The sequence below is a fragment of the Channa argus genome, chromosome 19 (genome assembly GCF_033026475.1).
Source record: "Channa argus isolate prfri chromosome 19, Channa argus male v1.0, whole genome shotgun sequence".
Taxonomy (NCBI): Eukaryota; Metazoa; Chordata; class Actinopteri; order Anabantiformes; family Channidae; genus Channa; species Channa argus.
This window is the reverse complement of record NC_090215.1, coordinates 12,087,172-12,111,393: the sequence shown is the minus strand read 5'-3', so window position 1 is coordinate 12,111,393 and position 24,222 is coordinate 12,087,172. Positions and strand designations below refer to the sequence as shown.

At 40.4% G+C, this 24,222-nt stretch overlaps 4 protein-coding genes across 5 annotated transcripts; 2 read left to right on the top strand and 2 right to left on the bottom strand.

Moving 5' to 3' along the window:
* Window positions 1-120: 120 nt before the first annotated feature.
* gpr12 (G protein-coupled receptor 12) lies at window positions 121-5,882 on the bottom strand. The gene is made up of 2 exons (XM_067485760.1): window positions 5,748-5,882; window positions 121-4,927 (listed from the first exon to the last, which is right to left on the bottom strand). Exon 2 carries the CDS (start codon window positions 4,913-4,915, stop codon window positions 3,887-3,889), a length of 1,029 nt encoding a protein of 342 aa, XP_067341861.1. The 5' UTR covers window positions 4,916-4,927; window positions 5,748-5,882; the 3' UTR covers window positions 121-3,886.
* An 849-nt stretch (window positions 5,883-6,731) lies between these two features.
* On the bottom strand, window positions 6,732-12,220 carry usp12a (ubiquitin specific peptidase 12a). 2 transcript variants are annotated; one of them, XM_067485758.1, is made up of 9 exons: window positions 12,061-12,220; window positions 10,873-10,953; window positions 10,573-10,786; window positions 10,171-10,406; window positions 9,839-9,915; window positions 9,388-9,471; window positions 9,079-9,276; window positions 7,730-7,808; window positions 6,732-7,616 (listed from the first exon to the last, which is right to left on the bottom strand). In XM_067485758.1, exons 1-9 carry the CDS (start codon window positions 12,106-12,108, stop codon window positions 7,515-7,517), a joined length of 1,119 nt encoding a protein of 372 aa, XP_067341859.1. In that variant the 5' UTR covers window positions 12,109-12,220; the 3' UTR covers window positions 6,732-7,514. The 2 variants fall into 2 exon arrangements, with proteins under 2 accessions (XP_067341859.1, XP_067341860.1); XM_067485759.1 differs by lacking the exons at window positions 10,573-10,786; window positions 10,873-10,953 and having other exon boundaries at window positions 12,061-12,198.
* Window positions 12,221-14,702: 2,482 nt separating this feature from the next.
* On the top strand, window positions 14,703-17,460 carry rpl21 (ribosomal protein L21). Its single transcript, XM_067485762.1, has 6 exons — window positions 14,703-14,806; window positions 15,632-15,710; window positions 15,865-15,926; window positions 16,268-16,380; window positions 16,948-17,098; window positions 17,338-17,460. Exons 2-6 carry the CDS (start codon window positions 15,644-15,646, stop codon window positions 17,425-17,427), a joined length of 483 nt encoding a protein of 160 aa, XP_067341863.1. The 5' UTR covers window positions 14,703-14,806; window positions 15,632-15,643; the 3' UTR covers window positions 17,428-17,460.
* Window positions 17,461-21,539: 4,079 nt separating this feature from the next.
* Window positions 21,540-24,195, top strand: gtf3ab (general transcription factor IIIA, b). The gene is made up of 9 exons (XM_067486529.1): window positions 21,540-22,174; window positions 22,277-22,371; window positions 22,457-22,553; window positions 22,650-22,738; window positions 22,828-22,901; window positions 22,980-23,060; window positions 23,152-23,384; window positions 23,786-23,839; window positions 23,931-24,195. The coding sequence occupies exons 1-9, from the start codon at window positions 22,061-22,063 to the stop codon at window positions 24,063-24,065; spliced, it is 972 nt and encodes a 323-aa protein (XP_067342630.1). The 5' UTR covers window positions 21,540-22,060; the 3' UTR covers window positions 24,066-24,195.
* Window positions 24,196-24,222: the final 27 nt, after the last annotated feature.

Sequence of the window (24,222 nt, the reverse complement as noted above, 5' to 3'; positions counted from 1 at the left end):
TTTTAGTTTCCATGGCAACTGTACAGCTAAGAAGGAAATTGCCAGGGAGACAGAAGGGTCCAAAAAAAGGGGGGGGGCATGGATCCAACACTAAGAGGACCAAATAAGTCAGGACAAGAGTTTAATGCACAGCACATGTTTGTTTTTAATACAAAATTAACAAGATCTCTCAGTAGAGTGAACTAACCAAAGCAATAAAAAGTACAACTAACACCTTGGAAAAATAGACACCACGTTCACACACATGTATTTACAATATCTCAGTTAAGTTAGTGCATGTTGATTATCATTTATACGTTTCATTTTGCAGATACTTAATTTGTTGTGCCATTTTCATCCCAAAAAATAAAGTGCATTTTAAATTGAAAACTACGCATACGTCTACACAAGATGCTGTTACAGTATCATCCCCCCATCTTCAACTCCCACCCCAAAACAGACACACATACACACACTCACAGGCTCTTGAGTGTATTGATATTTAGCTCTAGATTGGTTAGAATCAGACAGACACATTATCCTTTGCACAACCCATCATGGCTACACTTTTTCAAAAAAAAAAAAAGTAGCTTTGTATACTGTTACACTAATAAGTAGATTTAGTAGAACAGATCGGTAGATTACTAGGTGTGTGTATACAGAAAAGCATTACATCCAACATCACAGTCTTTTACTATTCTTGGATACAAAGCCCTTGTTCACACCTGCTCAAGCATGAAAATCCCAACAATACTAATGTCTGCCCACGAGGAAAATATCCACCAATTAGAGAATGTTGTTTACCACCCAACTTTTCCCATTTTCCCATTAACCAGCCTTTATGAACTGGTGCATACTGAAGTGAGGAAAGTGGAAGATACTTTAACAGGTGAGGTGGACAAATTTCATTCAAAAAATGGTGCGACCCAACTCCCCTAGTTGAACTGACTTTGGTAGCACCATGCATGGTGGTATAACGTCCCTCCGCTTACGCATGCCTTATTTACACAAACAAATGAGTCAAGAGAAGGGGTTTCAGTTAAACAATGTGATTATTACTACATTCAGAAAAAGGCTTTACAGCGCCATTAATATCATACAACATCGGAATCTGAAAGAATTCAGGCCAGACTAAGTGGAAAAAAATAGAACTTTTCAATGAATATAACAAAATAGACTTTTCTCCAAAGGTAAAGGAGCAAGAGTTTGTGATGGTTTCTGATGTGCCAGCTTCACCTGTTGGTGCTCGTCCAATAACTACAAGGTTCAGTCTGACACTGTGCACAAGTTTACACATAGGCTAGACTCCAAAGCTTAGAAATGCTATTCTTTAACTTCCCTCACTGACCCTCCCTCCTTTTTTAATATGTAATGTAGCTGATCAGAGGCAGGAAAGACGAAGACTGAGAGTGCCTTAAATTCCTCTTGCCTGTTGTCAGGCTCATAAAAAGGGAAGGCAGCAAGGAAGTAAGGAAAAAACATTATCTTGTATTTGGAAGCAGCCCTTTTTAGCTCATAGAATCATTCAGAGGTCACTTAATGGACACCAGCCTTGACCAGAACAAAAGTAGAATATTTGCAATATACTGTAGAGGAGACAGAAAACACAGAGCTGGACTAGGATCCCAGTTCATTCACAGTCCCTTTCACTTTGGCTTGAAGTGCTGGAGTGCCCACGTCCTAGTCTTGTCTCCACTAAAAAAGCTCTACAAACGTGTAACGAGGCCACTTCTCTTGACAGGAAGACTGGCAGCATTACCTCAAAGGTCAGGGAGTGAACAGGAATTTATATTCCTCACACCTGTTTTACTCCCACTTGACAACACTAAGAGACAGATTATGTACTGCTGAGCTGCTTTATCACAAACATACACACACACAAACACATGCACACACCCAGAGGCCATGCAAATCATACCATATGCACAGAAACACTCAAATCACGCACTGACACTTGAGGTTACAATACTCAGGACACTCTATGCTCACAAAAGGCAGAGGCACAAAAAAAGTAACAGTTCTTTTCTGCTGTTACAGAAATGATCAAGCCCCGATATTTTGGTTCCAAACAAAAACATTGTGGAGAAATGAAGCAGTGGTGTCACTGACAAATGCGTTGTTTGATTGTGTCCACTTTTTTCCAGCACGGGCATGATTACATTTCTACCTTTGTGAAAATGCATCTCTGAAGTCTCACTTGCAGATCACTTAGCCTGTTACTACTACACATCCCCATCCAAGCAGCCATTATGGTGCGTTTTTTAACTCTGCAGGAAGAAGTCATGTTGTTGACGTGGATGTTATTGCTCTCTGGGTATTGCTTTACATCTATAAAATAACTATAGCCTGCTTCATAGCCTACTTATTGCTGACATGATCTGTATGAATGAGAATCAGCATACACGGGGGCCTGCAGACTAACTGAGAAACAAAAAATTATAATAATTTAAGAATTTAAGGACAGCTGATAGATGTTGGTATTTCAAAATACAAATTGCAGCATAGAATCTATGAACTCAAACCTTAGATACACTGCACAGCAAAATAAAAATTAAAATACAAAAAAAATGATCAAATCCTGTGACAACCCTGTGGAGACTGCTACTTTTTCACCGTAATCCATGTGAGGTACACTGTGGTACCTTGTACATAAGATTGTTAGATTGGAATAACACATCCTGCTGTGCCCTATGTGACCTGTCACACTGAATTATTGGGATGCAGGGGGATCTGTGGGTGCATGCAAATTACACTGAGGTCTAACATGCAGATAATGTATTATGGGGTCTGTGTGATGCTTTTTAGGAGCAAAGAAAGATCAAAGCCTTGGGAACATGTAGATTGGGCCATATTACAGAAACCACACATGATTTAGCAACTTGAGCTTTTGTCTACACTTGATCATAGTTAGGTCAATTTCAACTCCCAGGATTCCTTATAATTTAATAATTGTCTTCTATTTTTGAGATGTCACATTAATTCGTGGTGCTTAAAGTGGAATTTTGATTGAAAAACATTAAATAGGGGCGATATCAGGTGGTTACATAATCCAACAGGCCTATACTTGGTTAGGTTTGGTTAGGTTAAAAAAATGGAGTGGGGGGGTCTCTTGGGTGTTTGTCTTGCGCTTCCCAGACGTGAGCTAAACTTAAACACATTCACGCACAGACCGAAGAGAAAAGAAGACAGAAAAATGAGAGCGGCGAGGAGAAAGACGGAGCGACTCGTTTTCATTCTTGGCGTCCGTGGAGGACGCACAGCGCGGATCAGAAAGCGCCGGCTCTATTTTTAGCTCTTCGCGGCTGTTTAGCTTTCGTCGCACGTCCAGGGTGAAGCAGCACAGCGCCGGGATGCTGCTCCAGACGGCCTGCATATTTAGCCGCTGCTGCTCTCTCCTGTACAACTTCCCCGCCCACACGCACGCACACATGCACACAGCTTTGTTAATCTGCAGTTTTTACGCACGCAAACTATAATCCCTTCCTAAGAAGAAAAAAAGCAGTGTCAACCAAATCTCCGATGCAGTGAACTGTACGCACAGTCTATATACAGCTGCTGCCTCTGGTATGTGATGCACTCAGCGCTTTCCGCAGAACAGAAGAAGGGCGTGGCCCTGGTCGAACAACAGGGGGCGGGATGCAGCCCGCGCAGTGGTCGCATTTACTGGGGAAGACTGTGAGATCCCTTGCCTTATGGTGTGTGTAACAAAGAAAACGCCACCCATCCAGGTGGGCTGTCGATGAACCATACTGCCTTTGCCATCTCCAGCTATAACTGAATCCACAGCCGCCTGCCTGTTCCCCTGACTTTTCCTACTGCTGCTCTGGACAGATGTGACACTGGACAGATGCAGTGAGGAGCAGAGCTGACCCAGGGTGCCTCTCTCTTTCCACCTGGGTCTGCTCTGTCAGACATCACTAGGGGTCCGTGCACGCTGGGCTACACTGGCAGGCACACAGCCACAGCACACCAGCCACAGCGCCTTCTGGATCTCCTGGTTCCTAAAGGCATAGATGACTGGGTTGATGACAGAGTTGTAGGTGGCAGGCACCAGGGTGGCATAGGTGTAGAGTGGAGGGTAGGTGTAGTCAGCAATGAGGGAGTAGACAGTGAACGGCATCCAGCAGGCAGCAAAGGTACCCAGGATGATGGCCAGCGTTGACACACCCTTCCGTGTTGTGACGTAGTGTGGTGTGGCAGCCAGGAAGTGGTGCTGGAGGGCGATCTGGTGAGCATGGCGCATCACAATCTTGCAGATCTGGACGTAGAGCTGCAGCATGAGGCCAAAGAGCAGCAAGAAGGAGACGGAGAGCACGGCAATGTTGTTCTTTGTCAGCGGCCGCACCACGCTGCATGTAGCCTCTTCTGCAAGGCAGTTAACCCCTGTGACTGGCAGCAGGCCCAGACACAGGGAGAGGCCCCACAGCAGCACAAGCATGGAGTAAGTGAAGGCCGCAGTTCGCTCTGAGTTGTAGGTGAGGGCATAATAGAGCGACAGGTAGCGATCGATTGTGATGGCCAGCAGGCTGAAGACAGAGGCAGAGAAGGAGGCCACCACTAGGCCCACGGTCAGCAGCTGGGCTGAGTCAGAGTGAAGCATGTAGGCACAGGTGAAGTGAAGCACAAGGCCTAGGCCGGCCAGCAGGTCAGCCAGCGCCAGGCTGCCGATCAGCAGGAACATGGGGGCTCTGAGCGCCGGGTTCTGCCAGATCACCAACACGACCAGGGCATTTTCACAGGCTATCAGAGTCCCTGATGAGCACAGCACAATATCCCAGGGGTTCACTAGCAGGGGCAGCTCACTGGGTGGAAGGGGGTCTTCTGGTGGAAATATCCCCAGGCTGGTGCTGTTGTCCATGGGTCCCCCGCCTCCGCTAGCCCATGCTGTGGGGTCAGGGGTCAGCCAACTGGAGGTAACCGGTGGCTCTTCACTCATTGTGCCCCCCGTCTGAAAGGGACACACACACACACACACAGTTGAGTTTTGAAAAACACTGGTGGTGTCCACAGTTTCAGTGACAGAGGACATGAAGGATGATAAATATCACTGTTAGTGAGTGTTTTTGGTTTATAGTTTCATGCACTAAAGACAAAAAAAGGAGACTGCTTCCGCACTTTTGTGACTCATTCTACAACACGAACACAGGGACAGTCAAGGTGTGTCTGTAGGTTTGTGAATGCACAATATGCAGGAGCACACACTAACCATAGCTGATATACAACCTGGAATGAACTTACACCAACACCCAGCTTCTTTCATTCCACTTCTCACTTAATCAATAATAACACAAATATATATATGTACATTTCAATTGTCCAAAGCAGTTAACAGGTAACCTATGAAAAACCCAGTGACTGTTGAGCCTATTACAAGAAAGGCCTATATACGTCCACACGTGAACAGCAATTATCAACGTGTAAAATGTGAGAGGAAAATACGTTTTACGGCAAAATTCAGGCCACGTCTGCCGACAGTGGTTATCATTTACCCTTCACTGGCACCAGCAATAATTCACACAGATGTCAGAGACCAAGTGCCGCGCTCCACAACAGGAGATAACGCTCCCGTCGTGGATTCGGGCTATAGCCCCCCTCCAACGCCATAGCGACGAGATGGTGCTGGTTTACCCTGTGCACCTTGCATCCTAGAAACACCGTGGCTGCTCCACGTCAGCAAAAAGATGCTAGAGTGGGAAAAAAACAGGATTTTTTTTTTCCATGCACGTCAAGGATGCTCAATAATCCAAATTCGCCGCCACCCAACCTACCTTGACTCTGCGAGGTGAGAGTTCCCGTCTAGATGGAAGAACAACCTTGTATTTCCATCTTACTGTTAAGGATAGTGCGGCGCAGCCCGGTGGGGGGGATGCTGTTCCTCTCTGCCTCAAAGCGGGAATGATGGAAGGAGGAGGAGGAGGAGGAGAAGAAAGGAGAGCGCTTAGCGGCTCTGCCGTTAACGGCGCGTCGCCGTGAACTGCGACTGTGTAGGGAGCTGCTGCGAGATGTGGAAGAGAGGAGGGGGGATGTGTATGGGGTCGGTGAAGAAGGAGGAGTCCCAAATGGGTCAGACTCCCTAGACCAGTTAAAGTCCGTTAAACAGCGTAATGTTTGTGTTGGCTTACGACAGATGCAAATGTACGGGCAGCATCCCGGTGTTTTCTTATACCTGTAGCACTTTAGAGTTACGGTCAAAATGATTCTCTTCCCTTAGACATAAGTTCATGTTGCAAAACTTATCATCTAGCTAATAAAGTTGAATTCTGCTCAGCTGGTCATATTAGGAAACCTCTCTTGGAACAGTGCACTCTGATTAGTTTCTGAGATTTGTGCCCTTCTCAAGTAACAGAGAAGATGCTGTATACAGGGACTCGCTTTCCTCCTTCGACGCACTGCTATTCTGGGCCTGTCTGTGCTATTAACAGCAACCCTGATGTGTGTCACCTATGCCCCCCCCTCTCCATCTTCTCTCCCTCATCTCCCCAGCCTTGCGGCCCAGCCTCCAAGGCAGCTTGGCTGATGAGGATCTGATGGAGTTGTTGATGTGCATATATTAAATACTTAGCACAGCACAGTTAGCTGACCAAGCGTTATGTCGCCCGTGGGCGTCGGCGTTATTTCAAAGCGCCTGGCTTTTGGGTTTGAATGGATTAAAATAGCCCATGTTGCAGTGGGTGAGAAGAACTACCACCTTGTTGCCGCTAAGGGGCGACGTCGAGATCATATGAGTCATCAGTGCGCACCTGAAGGCCAGATTCGATTTTACTGGCTTTATTTCTTTTTCTTTAAAACAGAAAATGATCGCTTCACAACAGGCCTTTAAGCGAAACCCTCACATTAAACTTGCTAACACCTACAAAACGGTATCAAAAGTGCACCATAGTGTTAATACATCTTTTCATCTGACATTTTCCAATAATAATATTATCTTCTTGTAATATTTATACAAATACCATTCTGTACACTGTAGAAATACACAACCAAGTGTTCCCCATGAAAGGGACCCCCCCCCATTCTCCTTTTCATCCACGATCAAAAACATGATCCACTGTCAGTACATCTCAGTACAGAATAACAGGGGGGTGAAGACACAATGCCAATATTACATCATATGAATGATTAAACACCCATTCAACCCCAAAGCAAAGAACTATACGCCACACATACAACCAATGACATCTGTACAACCCTCATTCAATGTCTTCTTAAAAAAACAAAAACAAAAAGAAAACACCTTGACACAGTTATCATTCATTATCGTCTCATTGTCCCTGCAGCAGCAGTGTCCAACCAGTGTGAAAAGGATAGTGGGGCCAGAAAATACATGGAGGCCAGGAGGGACAGCTGGTACACAAGGGGGAGTTCCATGGCTGAGCTTCAATTCCAACTGCGTGAAAGCACAGGTAGGAATTACAGCTGTGCGAACAGGTATGAAGCCATGTGGGCTGCTGTGGTGTATTTATGGTCCACTGCTCCCCACAAAGAGGGAACGGAGTTTTTTTCTCCTGGTTTCTGTGGTGAAGCGCTCACGTCCACATTTAGTCTCTGGACTGGTAGAAGAGGATATAGCCCGACTCAGAGTTCTTGGAAATTTCAGAGGTGAGACCGTAAAATTCTTCTATGGCCTGTGCGTCGATTTTCTAAAAGAGTAAACACGTGACATGCAGCAGGATGGAAGAAAAGGAGAAAAAAGTATTATGCAGAAACATTTGCAACTGTAAATACTAAATCTATTACAAATAAACCAACTCACCTCTACAATATCATCATCAAACAGCAGCCAGAAATCGTGACTTTTCACAATGGCAATGTAGTGCCCCCTATTTGGACCACTGAAAGAAAAGAAAACATTGTTAGGTAACTGCAAGCCCTTCCATTAGCCTGATCTTCAAAGCCTTTCACATATGTTGCCTGTTTCTCTTATTGTCCCCAATTATTTTTTTTTACTCTGGATCATGTGGGATTGTAAAACATTATACTAAATAACAACATCCAGCTGATATTACCCCAACCCATTTTTATTAGATTTTCAGGCACTTCTGTGCTGCCAAGTGTCAAATACGATCTATAGAAGCTTTCAGAAACATGTTTTAGTTATAATTACAACTTGGATATTGACAAATGCTTATTACAAATTAGATTTTCCTAACATAAACAGTACTGTACACCTATTTAAGTGGGGGAAATTCTACTTTTCAGGTGCTTCAGGTGCAAATTCAAATTTTGTCATGGTATGTTTATATTATGTTAACTTCGACTTGGAACAGATGTTAAATGACTCAGAACAAGTGTCAACCCATGCAGCTATTAACCAAACAGGAAACATGTTTACAATAAAATAGAATCAAGTTTGACCAATACTGGAATGAGGCCTATTTTTGCATTGGATTTGCTGAATCTGACAGGTGATATCAAAACTGAGCAACACTGACAAAATCAATAGAACAATGTTGCTGATTCAGTGTTTTTAGCTGTGATTCATTTGCACTCTGTGGGGAAAATGCTAATGAGTAACCAATGGACCTTTATAAAATAAAATTTGGTTTCCTGGATTTAATATCATAACATTATAATAACTGCAATACCACACAATGCTGTATATATGCCAATTCATTGCATGATGTAGCTCCCTAGTCTGAAAATAACCATAGCAAAGAAGAGTTTAAAGGTGAATTTAGCCCAGAGGGCAAAGAGATCAAACAGATACAGTAGCATTCACATTTATAGGACTCACTTGCTTATCTCCAGACACATTTGACTAAATTATTTTTACTTAAATCACTATTCCTATCAGTCTTTAAGGGCTGGAGTCTGTAAGTATGTACTGTGCCCTACATAAACACAGACAAGCTAACTTGCACTCGTTCTTAGTGAAAGATAAAAAAAAAAAATGATACACAGTCTATCAATGATAGACTTTGTCTTCTACTGTGACATGGGTTTACATGGAATTAGATTGGGTTTTTTGGGGGGCAAATAGACTAATTGGGTTTTTTCGGGGGCAAATATACTCATCACTGTTCCCCAGTCCACTGAAACTTGTGTCACTTGAGGCTACACTGCCTTTTGTCGAATTCAGGCTACGTGTGTTCATCTACACACCTTCCACAATGCACCACCACAGCGACCAAGTCGTAGAGCCTCTCGGGATTTGTGGCATCCCCAGAGGTGTTGAAGAGGCGGAGCTCCAGGGGGAAGACAACGCGATAGGACAGTTTGGTGTAGCGCTGCAGCTGCTCCATGTACTTAAAGCGCTTCAGGTGCAGAGCCAGGATCATCGGCAACTTCTTTACACGCATTCTACATCACACAAATACAGTCAAATGCAGGATCTCAATGCCCAACCACATAGAGAAGTGCATTTAAAAAAAAAAAAAAATTAATATAGAAAGAATTAACTTTTGCACTGACCTCTTGTGTGCCTCCTGCTTGCTTCTACATTCTTCACAGTAGTATTTATATTCACTGCACAGTGTCTCTGTGTTACTGAAACCCCTGAGAGAACATAGAAAAAACTGGTCAATCGAAAGTCCACATTAACAGTTTTGTCATCTAAAAAGTAAAAATAAATTGTAAAAATATGGAATTCTCCTCATGCATGCCAGTGAAAAACAGTTTAGGCTCAAATGCATCAAAGGCTCAAATTAAAGCCCCAACAATGCATAGCAGCGAATAGTGTTGTGATGCAAATCTTTCATTATTAATTAATTTCCTTTTCTGATCAATCATCAGAAATTCAGTTTATTATAATATATGTAAATAAAAGCCAGCAATTTATATTGATTTTCTGTTACTGCTAATGCTGGGTCCTAAATACCTGATTCAAAATCATTCTTCTTTTGCTGTTAAAATGTTAATTTACCTGAGGCAGTGGGTAATGGAGGTATTCTGTTCTACATCCACAGAAAGGTCCAGAAAGTCCTCATCTTTGCTGCTTATCTAAAGAGATAGAAGGACATTAAAAAAGGAGGCTTGATTAGATTGAAAACCTCCTGGAATGCTTTACTACCATGCTATGATGGCTGGGGCCATATGGTAATAAAAATATTATACGTTTGCACATATGTTGAAAGAAACTATAGCACACAAAGTCTTGGCTGTACTATAACTTTGTGCCTTTTAGGTTTCCGTTAAAAGACATATGGTATATGCCCATGCAGATTTCTTCCTCAAATGAGTTGTGAGGAGTATTACCGTTTCACAGGTCAGGCAGCGTGTCTCATTGGTCAGAGTTCCTTGGAAGATCTCATGGACCCAGGTGGGAGCAGGTGTGGCATTGCTGTTGTTGTTCTGGGAATCTAAAGTGCCATTGGCAAGGCGGCCGTTGGTCTTCTCCTGCTTCCGCTCCTCCTGGAGCAGGTCAGCAATCGTGTTGAGCAAGTAATTCAAGAACTCATGTGCATCCTGCTGCATGTAGTTGTCAAACAGCTCTGAGTAAAAAGTAGAGAGAGATGTTTTTGAGTCCATGTGTTCAGCAGGTACTTCAGTGTTTTCTTTCCACTCTGCTAACTTCAGAGGCTGCAAGGGTCAACGAATAAAAACATCAGAAATATAAAAACATTTTAAATCTCTCTAAGCTTATTAGTTCTGTGTCACCATTCTCCTTGCGTAGTCGTGTGATGAACTTTTTGGGTGGTATGACGCCCACTTTCCTCTTCTGGTTGGCAATACTATGAAACAAGTCAGCCAGGCAGGTGAGCAAGTTCTCCTTTCGCCTAGGCTGACTGCGATATGCCAAGATCTTCTCCCGGAACGGCCGGCAGAAGTACAGCGCCTGCAGCACCGAGTTGCAGTAGCAGGTGTTGCCAAACTAAAAATCACATATGACATACAGAAGAATAAGTGTCTTTTGATTCGGGTGTAGATGTATTCAAAGCACTGAATCTGCTGACTTACATTGACAAGGCCAAAGTAGTGCTCATTAACTGGAAACTGCTCAGATCCAATCTCTTTCTCCAGAGCAGAGGCATTGGCGCCCTGTAAATGCAAAGAACCTACCTAAATAATCTTAAACATCTTTTAATTTCTTGAAGCAAGACAGATTGTAAGCTCATCTTTATTCTGAATGGAACAGTGACAATAAATAAATAAATAGATTAATTAAATTAAAGAAGCACTGTGTATACCACAGCAAGCAAATGCCAAATTAGATGGCAATTGGCAGCTTGGCATTTTCAAGGTCATTTGTTGGTGGGATAAAAGCAATAACAGGCAAAACTCCAAGACTTTGCACTTTCCCGAAATTACACACACTGTGGCCTTTTATCCCATTAGAGCTAAAAGCATCTATCATTTTTTACTGACAGTAAAGTTGGGCTGTTCACGGCCTGTGCTTACACGAAGATCACCAGATTGCCTGTGTCAAAACAAAAAATATTTAAGTGCTGATATTTGTTTGAGCACAGGAAAATGCACATTGCCTATAGTATGACTTAGCAAGGCCTAATACGGTACTGTGCGATATGTAGACAACAGCAAGCTGTGCAGAGTGGACATGAACCTGGAACGGGTCCACAGCTGCGCAGCTAATGTTAAACCATGTCGTCATTGCCTTTGCGTTAATATCTGGTAGTTTGTCAAAGGCCAACTCGTCAACTTTGCCTTTTTCGTGGCTTCCATACACATAGTGCAGATTAGTCATCTCTTAGTCTGAAGTCATTCATTATCCAGCTGCGTTCCAGTTGCTGGCAAGCGGTAACTGGTTTAGCTATAACCTTAGTTACAATGTTAGCTAGTTAGCTGTGAACCCCAGCTGCAGCAGGTGCATTTGCCACGAAGCTCAAAAATTACGTGCTAAATATTAAGCGACTAACTTGTCAAGATAGGACTTAAAAACTGCTACCGTTGATACTAGCATGGCCAAGAGTGTCCATATTTTTGCATTAGCAAAAAGAGCAGAGCGGAGAAGGCAGTGGGTGGCTGCTCGCTCTGCTGTGATCGGAAACCTGCTTGGTTAGCACAGAGACCAAAATTCAGAGCTTTTATTTAGGATTCCGCGAATTAAGGGCCAACAACAGTGCAGTCACTGTTTTTGTACCAACCTATAGCCTCACTAATGCCAGAATGACACTGCCGTACACTCACCATGGTACAAAAAGAGGCAAATTTGGAGACTGTCATTAGGATTTCCATTCGGCTAGCGCCATCTTCCACCACACCGCCGTGCGCTGACAAGACTGGGCTGGCTCCCCGCGTGAGGGTAGGTTCTGTCGAGCTCGCGACAGAACGTCCAACCGCTCTGGAACACGAGAGCATTCACCGCACGTTGCTTCCGTCTTCGCTTAATCACGCTTCGTTTTGGATTTGGATGTCACGTTTTCTGACCCTCCCAGCTCTCTAAAAGGTTTAGTTGTGAAATTCAGATAAACACATTAATACTTTAAAATCCTCTAACAATATAACGTTTCGCAACGTTTGGCGTATGCGTATAACAGCGTTGGTCAGCAGCATTTCCATTAGTACTGTACTTACAATTCTGGGAATGTCACTATTTTACTTGAGTATATAAATTTCATTACTTTCAGTTGCTTTTATGTCTTCTCCCCTAGATTTACAGGTTTAATTTTAGTCTACTTGTTCTGTAGCAGATTCTTATTAGAAAACATGATCTACTAATAAATTATAATACATTAATATGGAACCACCTGTTGTTACATAAAGTAGGCAAAATTAGCTCTACATTTACCAGCTGTTGTAACAAAGATCTTTTCCCGTTTTTAATTAAACTTTTACATTCCTGCAGAAATTATATTTATCAGGCAGGTGTGGGACAAATCAGAACTAGACTTAAACATGTTGTCATCAGCATCAAGTTTGTGTTTGAAATTCTTTTTGTAACGTGTTTAAATACTTAGTTGGACCGATAATGAGAAAAATCTGTTTTTACTTGATTACATTTTAGAGCATGCTAATTCAACTTAAAAGAAGAATTTTAATGGATTTGCAGTATTAGAGTTTTTAGGCGAGCATGTGCATTTGTGTTTGCTACTTCTGGCACCTCTAATGTATTATCACAAGAGCTGAGTTGCATGTTTCAGAATCAACTAATTAAATACATTTACATATACAAAGTATTTGTAACTGGTTTCTAGGCTCTCAATATAGTTAGGCTCTGTAGATTTTTCAAGAGAGTACACATTGAGAAAAAGAGCACAATAATGCTGAAAAATATGACTAATACATACACACAGGGGGGTAACAAAATCAATACATACATTATATTGTTAAGTATCTTGCCTCTAGCTTGTTTAAAATGCAGCAATATAGGCACCAAAAACAGACACCACCTCTTCTAGTGGTAACCTGCAAAGTAGTAGTGAAGTTTGCTATCCTATTCAAATTATCAGTTGATCGAGCATTTTCTGTTTCGGTGCTCATCTTAAGAGCCTCTTTTCTTTGCCTTTTAATAGTTTTCCCTACAGAAATGTAGTGTTTCTTTAATGGTCTTATAATAACAATGATCTAGTGTTTTTATGTGTCTGCTAAGCACCTTGGTCAATGATTGTTTTTTAAATGTGCCATATAAATAAACTCACTTTAATAGACAAACTCCAAACATGCCTTTAAATTGTATTAGATAACCTACAACTGCTGTAAATGTGGACATTAACACATGACATTAACACAGCATATGTGGTAATGTCATGTTGTTTGCATGACCACAAACCTAAATAAATTGCATGGTAAACGTTTTTGCTTGCCTTGTACCTCACTTGTAAGTTGCTTTGGATAAAAGCGTCTGCTAAATGACTAAATGTAAATGTAAATGTAAACTAAATGCACACAAACAATATACATACATGATTTTGGAGTTATTGTCTAATCAAAAAACAATTAAACAGTAACTAATTCTATTGTACAATACATTCTTCACTAGAATGAATACACACAGCAAGAAGGGACAACAAAGATTAGTCAACAAAAAAGTTAGAAAATAAAAACATGTAGAGCTTTTATTTAAATAAATCAAAAAGGCATACATTCATGTCCATATTTACATCATCTTTAAAAGTATAAAAATATGTTAAAATCTATATTTCTTTCAAAAACAGTAAAGGGTAAGCTGTGGTTTATGTACAGGGATAAGACTTCTTCTTCTCCTTTCGACTGTTCCCTTTCAGGGGTCGCCACAGCGAATCATGTGCCTCCATCTAACACTGTCCTCTGCATCCTCTTCTCTCACACCAACTAACTTCATGTCCTCTCTCACTACATCCGTAAATCTCCTCTTTGGTTTTCCTCTAGACCCCCTGCCTGGCAGCTCCAACCTCAGCATCCTTCTACCGATATATTCCCAGTCTGTCCTCTGAACATGTCCATACCACCTCAATCTGGCCTCTCTGACTTTATCTCCAAAACATCTAACATGAGCTGTCCCTCTGATGTCCTCATTCCTGATCCTGTCCATCCTCGTCACTCCCAAAGAGAACCTCAACATCTTAAGCTCTGCTACCTCCAGCTCATAGTTTTTTTACGTCGGATGCCCTTCCTGACACAATCCTCTACATTTAACCAGACTTGGGACTGGCACAAGAAGAGACTGGCTTGTGTCCCCTTGCGGTTGCATTATGTACAGCGATAAGACATTACTGATTATATCAGATCTAGTACCCGTTGATGAAACAGAACCTTGTTTCTTCTGTGATCTGTGGATTTGTTGACCCTGAGTCAGGTGCTGACCAGCCCTCCGCAATCCTTTAATTCAGGCAATATCGCGGCCTGCCCTTTTTTTTTTTTTTTTTTTTTTTTTTTTTTTTTTTTTGTACAAGGCGGAGTTTAGGGTCCTTCAATCTCTCTTTCCGCCGTACCCGCCATCTTGTAGAGACTTGGGGTAAGTGGTTCTCCTCATTAAATAATATTTTTTACGTTAATAGCGAATCGTTTATTTGTAATCACGATCATACGCGCATGTTAAATATTTTCTTACACGCCAGTGAGGTAATGTGAGCTGTAAACACTGGCAAAAGACAGACTTTAGTGTTAAAAGGGAGCAGGATCCGCAGCGTGGCTTTCCATGTGGGCCCGGCAGCGAGACACGATCAGTACAAAACTGTTTTTTTACTTTGACACCTTTTGTCACCTTTTGGTGTTATATGGGCTTAATCTGCGGTTTTTTCATAGCTACTGTTTCGTTTACAAATCAAGGCACTATACTATTACCTATAGGGTTCTGCTTTACCTTGTGTTTTGCTAATAATAACGTTAGCATATCTGCTTATGAACAAAATGGTCAGTGAAATCTGCAGTTGAACTATGTTCAGTTCTATTCTTCAAAAGGACATGACTTACAGTATTTTACAGAAGTTGTTGTTGGATTTCAAACTAAAAAAACACTGTCACTCACTTGGATGTTTAGATTGAATTAGTAAACCATCATAGTTTGATCGGCCGATTGGCATTTAATAGATGCCATTGCTGTCAGATCATTTGACTATTATTTTAAATCTTCACAGTAGGACATCTTTAGTGTTTGTGAATAACTTGTGAAAATTATTACTAACTCCCACTATCTCATGCCACAGTGAAATGGAAATAAAGCAGCCCTAAATCGAGATGTAATTTTCTCTCTTAATTTTCTAGGTTGAGGTTATACATGCTTCCTTTGTAGGGGAAAAGGTCTTCAGTCTATCATTATTAAATTACCTTTTTCTGTCAGTAATAGGGCATCATGACGAACACCAGAGGCAAGAGGAGGGGGACGCGGTACATGTTCAGCAGACCATTCCGCAAACATGGTGGGTGCAAATTTTTAAATGGAGTGCTTAATATCACACTTTAAACAGATTCATCTTTTTAGTGGTATTCAGTGCATTTGGTCTTATGGTGTCTGGAACCACTGTCAGTTTTGTGCAGTATAACATGAATTAATCGGCTGCATTTACTTCACAGGCCCAGTTCCCCTGTCAACATACATGCGCATCTACAAAAAGGGGGACATAGTTGATATCAAGGTAAGATGCGGTACAAGTATGCTTCAGTATTCATCTTTGCATAATGTACATCCCCAAAAATGTATTTATTTTCTTTCAATCATAGATTATTGCTGTATCCAAATTTTAGTCAAATTGCTGATAAAATGTTAAACTACAATGTTGAACATACACTGGGCTTTACCAGAGCAAATTCTAGGCAACTGATTTAAAAAGTAAACATGGTATTGTTTTGTAGGAAAAAAAATCTCTTTGTATTGTCAGACTTGAGCCAGTGGGAGAAAAAATTATGTGCTTGTTGGTTTCATGCTTTGGCAACTAATAGTGAGAATGTCATAAAAAAAAATTTCATTTGTTTTCAGGGCACAGGTACCATTCAGAAAGGTATGCCTCATAAATGCTACCACGGCAAGACAGGACGTGTCTACAATGTAACCCAACATGCTGTTGGCATTATTGTCAACAAGCAGGTCAAGTAAGTGTGATTTCTATGCCTATTAAAGTTTGGGTGGGATCACATACTAAATTAACCTAAACTCACCAAAGCTAATGGTGTCCAGTGTTTATAAACTTATTGAATTGTACATCAGTTGTTGAACCCTGTAAAGTCACATACATGTGATGTGTCATGACCAGGAACTGAAAGGTGTTAACTATTATGTCTTAAAGTGGAACTTTTAATGTTTAAGTTTTTGATAGTTTAGGACTTGATCATAAAGCATTTATATTTAAATATTGAGGTGTTATCTTGAACCTGGCATCAATTTTTGGTTTTTGCTTTTAGTTATAGAGTTAATGTAGAAGGAAAGATGTCGCCCCATCTTCACTTTACCACTAGGATTCATAATGTCTTCAGTGGTCATTCAAGTGGGGAAAAATATTTAATCCTTGAGAACCCTAGCCTAACTCCTGTTTGGCCTGGGGTTGTTATTAAGGAGACAATAAATGGATGGATCAAAATATTGAATTAGCATTGCTAAAACAAAATGCTCAGATTTATGTATTTTTGCTTTGAACTCATCCATACATTTGGCTCTCACAGGGGCAAGATCCTGGCTAAGAGGATAAATGTGCGCATTGAGCATGTAAAGCACTCAAAGAGCAGAGACAGTTTCCTGCAGCGTGTCAAAGCGAATGAAAGCAAGAAGCTGGAGGCCAAGCAGAAAGGCGCCTGGGTGGAACTGAAGCGTCAGGTATAAACTGGTTCATAATGAATTTTTGTTATAAATTTTAAATAAAGAGAATAGAAATGTTTACCACGCATTAAATAAATGATCTTACCAATGCATCTGTTACACATCACATTAAATCCAAATAGTATTTTAAAACTTAACATTTCATATCCTTGGTACAAAAATATGCATTATTTTACCTTTTATTTAGGTTTCTCTTCTCTTTATTGCACTAATAAATGTTTTGCTTGTCTCTTCAGCCTGCCCCTCCTCGTGATGCTCACTTTGTCAGCACCAAGAAAAATGAGCCACAGCTGCTGGAGCCCATCCCCTACGAGTTCATTGCATAAAGTGCTCACCAAAATAAAGTTGTTTGTACACATGCTGCTTGTCATGTTGTCATTTGTTCAAACAATCTATCTATACAATCTTTAACAATACAGTGAGTTTGTATCATGATGTGCTGTCACTCAGTGATGATTCTCCTCCTTTGATTGCTTAAGATGAAATAAAAAGCACTTCATTTCACCGGCGAACTGAGAGTGACTGGCACACATGTCACAAGCATTTCACATCTATGCACCTATACCTAATTATTATTAAAGTAGCATTGTTCGTGATTAGTTAGTTCCAGGGTCATTGAGTCCTCTCCACTGCTTAAAAGTATGCACTGATATTTTCACTTTAAATTTCCAGTTAGACTTGACTGCAATGGTTATATTGCTCCATGTTGGTCTTTGTAATAAACATTTGTGATATCTTAAATGACAGTACAACTTTATTTTTGACAAATCAAATGAGTGTTGGCTGCGTGTGTTTCACAATGCTGCAGAAGCAGACGGAGCTATAATTATTTAAAGTAACTTCTGATACATGTGTGGTAGTACAGGGTGTTTACCATGTTGCACATTTAAACTTATGGAGACCTGTCTGATAAAATGTGCAAGACGTTTATAATCTTACAATTTTAGCAAGGTGCAGCCAAAAATAGTATTTTGCTTGATGTGAGCAACGTGTCAAAGTATATCAGCAGTCAGGTGGTTTTTTGTGTGCTTGCATACAGGGTGCTACTCTGTAGTCTACTGTGTAAGTGCAGTAGGTGGCAGAGTGCACCATGATATGTTCTGATGTCAGACTGACTCAATCGGGCATTCAGTTAAAATGTGTTCATACTTGTACTGTTGTAAGCACTGTCTTGCTGAGATAAAGAAATTTGGTTGATCGATATTTTCTTTGATGAGTATTAGAAATAAATACCTTTAAACAGAGTGGTACATTTTTTAGTGTTTGAAGTTTTGGATATACATGCTCAAAATCCTTCTGCCTTCTAACAAGGCGAAATACAACAGTATTTTTTGTATTTAAGTGCTTCAATTAAAAAATTGGCTACAATTAACTGTTACAAGCAGCACAGGAATGTCTGAGTAAACTTTTTTGTCTAAAGTGATATAGTGGCTGCATGAACACAGAATCAATGATTTTATTTTTTTTAGGTTTATAGCGGTTCACTTTTATATATTATACTATATATATATATATATATATATATATATATATATATATGTATGTATGTATGTATGTATATACACACACACACGACACATTTTGGTAATTTTGTATATCTGTCTTTGTAGCACTTGATGTGTGCTGTTTAATCAGTGGAGGCTGAATGGCTGACTGGTTATGTGACAAATAGGTTATCTCATCCCACCTTAGTACTTTACCTAATATTTACACGAATTAGTACCAGTTTACAGAGATAGGGGCACAGGAGGAAAGGATTAAGTGTGTGTGTGAGAGAGATCAGGAGATCAGACAACAAATCAGTGCAAGGATTAAATGTTATTTCTGTAAGTGCATCATTTAAACTTTCCTGTAATAGAATATTAGGTAGAATTAGGTGTGATAAACCAAGAATAGACTGCAGTGGCTTAAACCTGTGAAGATTGTCTTTCCTCACCTTTACAACCCTATAGGCCTGAGGTCAGGGAATTCAGACGCAGGTCTAAACACAACAGAGGAATTAATATGCAACAGCCTGAAGAGATAAAACCAAGAAGAATGGATACAGAATACAGCACAGTCAAATCATTGAGGAGGTCGGCAGCCAAGCTTTTGGTATTGTTTGGCAAGATCTAGATTTTTCTTGTAGTAGTTGGACAAGGGAAATGGTGTCTATGTTTGTTCTTTTGTAGCTTTTCCCAAGGCTGCTTGTTGGTTGAACAAATGGGTTTTGAAAATCATTCATGGTGCATTCCTTGTTCTTTCTCTCCCCTTTAGGATTTTATAATTTTTCTGAATCTACTGCACACTGATGGAAGCTTTCTCCCTATAATATGCCATGATATCCATACCACCTACAGTAGGTCCTTTGTGCATGTGTTCTCACAGATACACCACAGTCCCTTGTGTGGCACTGACTCATGGAAGTTACTGATTGAAGGAACAAAAAGCAAACAGAGAGGGAGGAGGGCAGAAAGACGAGGCTTGCGGATAAAAGCTGTGGAGCACTATGAACTCCTTAATCACACATGTTTGACACACACAGATTGAGTCTGTCAGCACAGCCAGCAGCTCAGAGCAGCTGTATCGACCTGTGGCGTTACATATTAACCACATACACACACATACACAAACAGTAGATAATTAGATATGGACATACATGGGCTTGCACCACTGATGCAAGAGGAGTCATGTGAGGAAATGTGCAATAGGAAATTTCAGAATTATTTGCAGCCTCACGTCACTTAATTTGGAGTAGCACTGCACACCCCTGTACATTTACATTTTTTATGTTTTTCTAGATGGTTCAATATGCATCCAAGTGTAATTCTCTAATAAAGTCAATGATGGATATGGACTTTGATATGTCAATCCTGTATAAGTTATATAATGTGTGTAATAAAGACAGACATATAAAATTGATTAAAAGGGTTAAAAGTGAAAAAAGTGATTAGTGTAAAGTAATGCATTTAAAACTTGTATGTGAATAAAGCGACAAAACTATTAAAAGAAAAAACTGTTCTAACAACTTTATCCTTTTAGTGTGTTATATTTAACAATTATACTGCATTGAGTAAAAGACAGGATTTTTCTGTGAAACTATGTTAAAACATCCGCGCATATGTTTACAATGTTTTTAAATGTGTCAGGGGTCTACATGAACAACGAAACAGATCTGACTTGCTTTAATGGTTACTCCATTTAATACAGGCTATTGAAGCCTGTATCTGTGCATGAGATGCTTCCTATGTAAGTGACGGGGGACACAATTCATAGTCCATGCAAAAGAATTTAAATGTTTATTTAAATATAATATAAGAAAACAATTTTATGCAAAAAAAATTAACTTGTTACCTTTAGATTAACACTTCAGAGTATCTTTGTATAGAACTGTACCTACCTATCTATCTATCTATCTATCTATCTATCTATCTATCTATCTATCTATCTATTTATCTATCTATCTATCCAAAAGGCCTTTAGACAAGGGCCAATTCATACCCAGTTTAAAAGAGAAGATTAGAGGTGAAAAATGGTGAATCTATCCTTTAAATGCGTCATTACCACCTACACACACACTTCTCAAAAAAAAAGGCCCTATAAGGTATAAGGTATAAATATATGGGTGTGACAGTGTTCGTCTACATGATCTGCGTAGGCCTAAGGGTTTGACAAGGCCACAGGGAAATCCCTCGTCAGGCCAAACAGGGTGCATGCTGTACCTCTGTGTGTGATTAGTGGGGTGATAGAGTGCGTGTGGTTATCAGAGATGGGGCGGAGGTATGGTGCTATATGTGGATATTGGGCCAGCTGTATTGATCCTGGCCCTGACAGCTAAAGAGAAGGCTGAGAGGGGCACCGGATGAGAAGAGGAGGAGGAGTCTGACAACAGTGACCTGCTTGCTCACCTGAAGCGTGGGAGGGCACTGAAGTAACACCCAACAGGCTCTCAATAGGCCTTATTCACAAAAGTCAGTCAAAGGTTTCACATAAGAGCACGGCATGGGCACTGAGGGTGATCTCTCATGTTTGGACAAGCAGATAGTGTTGTTGGTTTGGCAGAGTCTCTGTATATCCCCTTAAATAGAGACTATATGAGATTTATTTAAAACAATATTTTTGTTCTCCTACAATGATGTTTATATGTGTAAATGTTCAGTTAAAATTCGTCTATAGCTTCAAAATGCAGCCTTGGCTGAACAACAGTCTGTTGCTGCAATGTCACTTAATGCCACATTTAGTTAAATTGCAGCCCTTAAAGGCTGATAAAAAATTAGTTTCTGGTTTGTAGGATCTCACGGAAGACTACTTTCTGACAACAATAAATCATGCCTATCAGAAAACAATATTGGAGGGTTGATAAGATTAAGATTAGAGCAGTAAATTCTATGTGTGTGTGATTAATAGAGACAGACAGACGCCTCTCTACCGTGACACACACACACACACACACACACACACACACGCACGCACACACACACAGCAGATCAGCAGATAGGGACACATACTGCATGGAGCCTGGGTGACATTTTTAAAGCCTGTATCAATCAATTGGTAGTAAAAGTCATGGACATTTATAGTTTAAGTATAAGTGGAATTATTATTAAACACGGGGACCAAAATAATTTTCTAACTTTTCTATCTTTCATGCTGGATCATATTCAATCCTGCAAAGTTCAGCTGGCCTCTGAGCATAGCAATATAAGCAGTGGTTGATTATATAAGTGTGCAAGGTTTTAAAAAGGTTTTAATTTGTTGTAGTAAAATGGTTTTTAAATGTTTTGTTTTGTTAAAGAATGTTTTTTTACAGTTTTATTTCCAATTCCAAAGAGATAGGACCCCCCCATTGTGCCTTCAATTGGTTCATTCCAATAAAATAAATTGGGCACAGGTGAGCAGACAGTGGTAGGTCAGTGTCCTGCCTTTGATGTAAAGTTTGTCTGTGACCACAAAAACTGCATCTGACATATACAATTAAAGATGGGGGAGAGGTTGCAAAGTCAAAAAAGCTATGTTTGCTCTTTCTTTGACTGTAAGGCTACATTCAGTAAATCATGGAAGCTAGAGGCTCATCTTTGTGAACACACAGGATTGGTAAGTGGCTCTAAACTGCTGGAAAAGATGATCAAGAACAAGTAACAAATAACAACTGATACTGTTTGCTTGACTGCAAATGACTTGTTTCCCTAACATCAGAAACCATTCTCGTGTGAGAACTGCAGTAAGAGCTTCTGCACTCGCTACCAACTCACCAGACATGAGTTCAGTCACAGTGGGGAAAAGCCACACAAGTAAGACCCGTTGAAATCAGCGATTGTGATCCGTAATCTGACTGTTTCTCTGGCTGCTTTTGAATGCTCCGAACTGTCACTGCAGGTGTCTGGCTGATGGGTGCTCTGAGGCCTTTGTTACACATGCCAGCATGAAGAACCACATGGCTCGGGTGCATCTCCACCAGGGGAAGCGATATCAAGTGGAGTGATCTTAAAATTTCTTATCTTATTTTGTAATTAGTATGTAGCGGTTCACTGTTTTTGCCTTGACTCTTGTTTTTTTTTTTTTTTTTCAGTGCAATCACCAGGGCTGTGGAAAGGATTTCAGTAAGAAGAACCAACTTAAAACCCATAAGTATGAGCACCAGCAGCTTTTGGCTTTTCAGTAAGTGGCTGTAAATATGGAATAAGACTGTTTCTTTTTGTTTTCGAGATTCCTGGCAAACTCATGTCTAAACTATATCCTTTTCATAGTTGTACTTTCAGTGGCTGCACAAAAGAATTTCCCTCTGAGGGAAAATTGAAGCATCATGAAAAAGTGCATGAAGGTTGGTTGCTAAGCTTTTTACTTTTTTAGATTTCGTAATTTTTTACTAAAACAAAACTTGTTTGGGTCTCTGCTGCAGGATACCCTTGTAAGACTGAAGCATGTCCTTTCCAGGGAAAAACATGGACAGAATATCTGAAGCACAGAAAAGAACACAAAGGTATGACTTTAGGGGCATCAATTCCCTGCATTTGTTGTGTAGTAAACTACATATAAATGTGTTCCATTGCTTTTGACTTGTGTGTCTGCAGTGAAGTTGCCATGCGGAGAGTGTAAGAAGCAGTTCAGCAACACCTGGTTCTTACATCAGCATAAGCTGCATGTCCACTCTGGGGAGAAGAGGATGTTTTCGTGCCCCAGAGAAGGGTGTGATAAGAAGTTTACTCGTCGCTTCAACTTGGAGAGTCATTTACTGGGAGACCATGAAGGCAAGAAGCCTTTCAGCTGTGCCTATGCTGGCTGTGGGAAGAGCTTTGCCATGAAGGTAAAACTACACTCAAAGTACTTTAACTTGGCACTAATTTTAACTTTCCATTATCATGTTTTCAGCATTTTGTGCATGGTCCGTGGCAAGGTTAATTGAAATCTTTAATATTTTTTATGTAAATCTGATACTAAAATTAAAACTTCAGAGACAAAAGTTTCTTTTTATAAATCATAACTTCTAAGATTCTGGCTTTTTTAAAAATTTATTTTTAGTTTAGATATTTATATAATTTAAAGATTATGCTTATCCCTTCTATTGAGGCTTATGGAGGGGAAACATGATGACAGAACTAAGTGTTACATTGTCTTTCTATGCAAAGAGGCAGCTGTTTCTGAGCCTTTTTTTTTTTAATACTGAAACTTATAGTATAGCTACTCACTGGCCTAATTCTTAATCAGGAAAGCCTGTGGCGACACGGAGTGGTGCATGACCCATCAAAGGGAAAGCTAAAGGTAATATGCATTAACTTTTTTTTTTTTTCTTTTTCAATTAAATTTAACTTGACTGTCTTGTCCCTATGTGTATTTATCTCTTTCCTTCAAGAAACTCCATGCTAAAAAGTATCGACCCTGGAGAAAGGCACAGCAGGTTGCCGTGGCAGCTGTAGCTGCTCAAACTGAAACCAACAATCTTGCTGCAAAGCTACGCAACACAACTTTAGAGGAGAACAAATCTTGAGGCAACATTATATAAATATCTGCTTGGGTGTGTTCATAATGAAACATCACATTTCTGTTACTTTCTTTTTATGTAAATGCAAAATAAAGCCTCATTGAAACAGCACTATACCTGCAGTCTTTCACCAGCTGTTTCTGCTGACTCTGTACGCTCAATT

Excerpts from the sequence above, each read along its gene's own strand:
- gpr12 (XM_067485760.1), bottom strand. The coding sequence starts at position 4,915 with ATGAGTGAAGAGCCACCGGTTACCTCCAGTTGGCTGACCCCTGACCCC.
- usp12a (XM_067485758.1), bottom strand. The coding sequence starts at position 12,108 with ATGGAAATCCTAATGACAGTCTCCAAATTTGCCTCTTTTTGTACCATG. Across the intron at positions 10,954-12,060 it reads TTGCCTCTTTTTGTACCATG|GGCGCCAATGCCTCTGCTCT; the intron begins GTGAGTGTACGG and ends TTGCATTTACAG. Across the intron at positions 9,916-10,170 it reads GCTGCCTGACCTGTGAAACG|ATAAGCAGCAAAGATGAGGA; the intron begins GTAATACTCCTC and ends CTATCTCTTTAG.
- rpl21 (XM_067485762.1), top strand. The coding sequence starts at position 15,644 with ATGACGAACACCAGAGGCAAGAGGAGGGGGACGCGGTACATGTTCAGC. Across the intron at positions 15,927-16,267 it reads GGGACATAGTTGATATCAAG|GGCACAGGTACCATTCAGAA; the intron begins GTAAGATGCGGT and ends ATTTGTTTTCAG. Across the intron at positions 16,381-16,947 it reads ATTGTCAACAAGCAGGTCAA|GGGCAAGATCCTGGCTAAGA; the intron begins GTAAGTGTGATT and ends TGGCTCTCACAG.
- gtf3ab (XM_067486529.1), top strand. The coding sequence starts at position 22,061 with ATGGGGGAGAGGTTGCAAAGTCAAAAAAGCTATGTTTGCTCTTTCTTT. Across the intron at positions 22,739-22,827 it reads CAGCAGCTTTTGGCTTTTCA|TTGTACTTTCAGTGGCTGCA; the intron begins GTAAGTGGCTGT and ends TCCTTTTCATAG. Across the intron at positions 22,902-22,979 it reads TCATGAAAAAGTGCATGAAG|GATACCCTTGTAAGACTGAA; the intron begins GTTGGTTGCTAA and ends TCTCTGCTGCAG.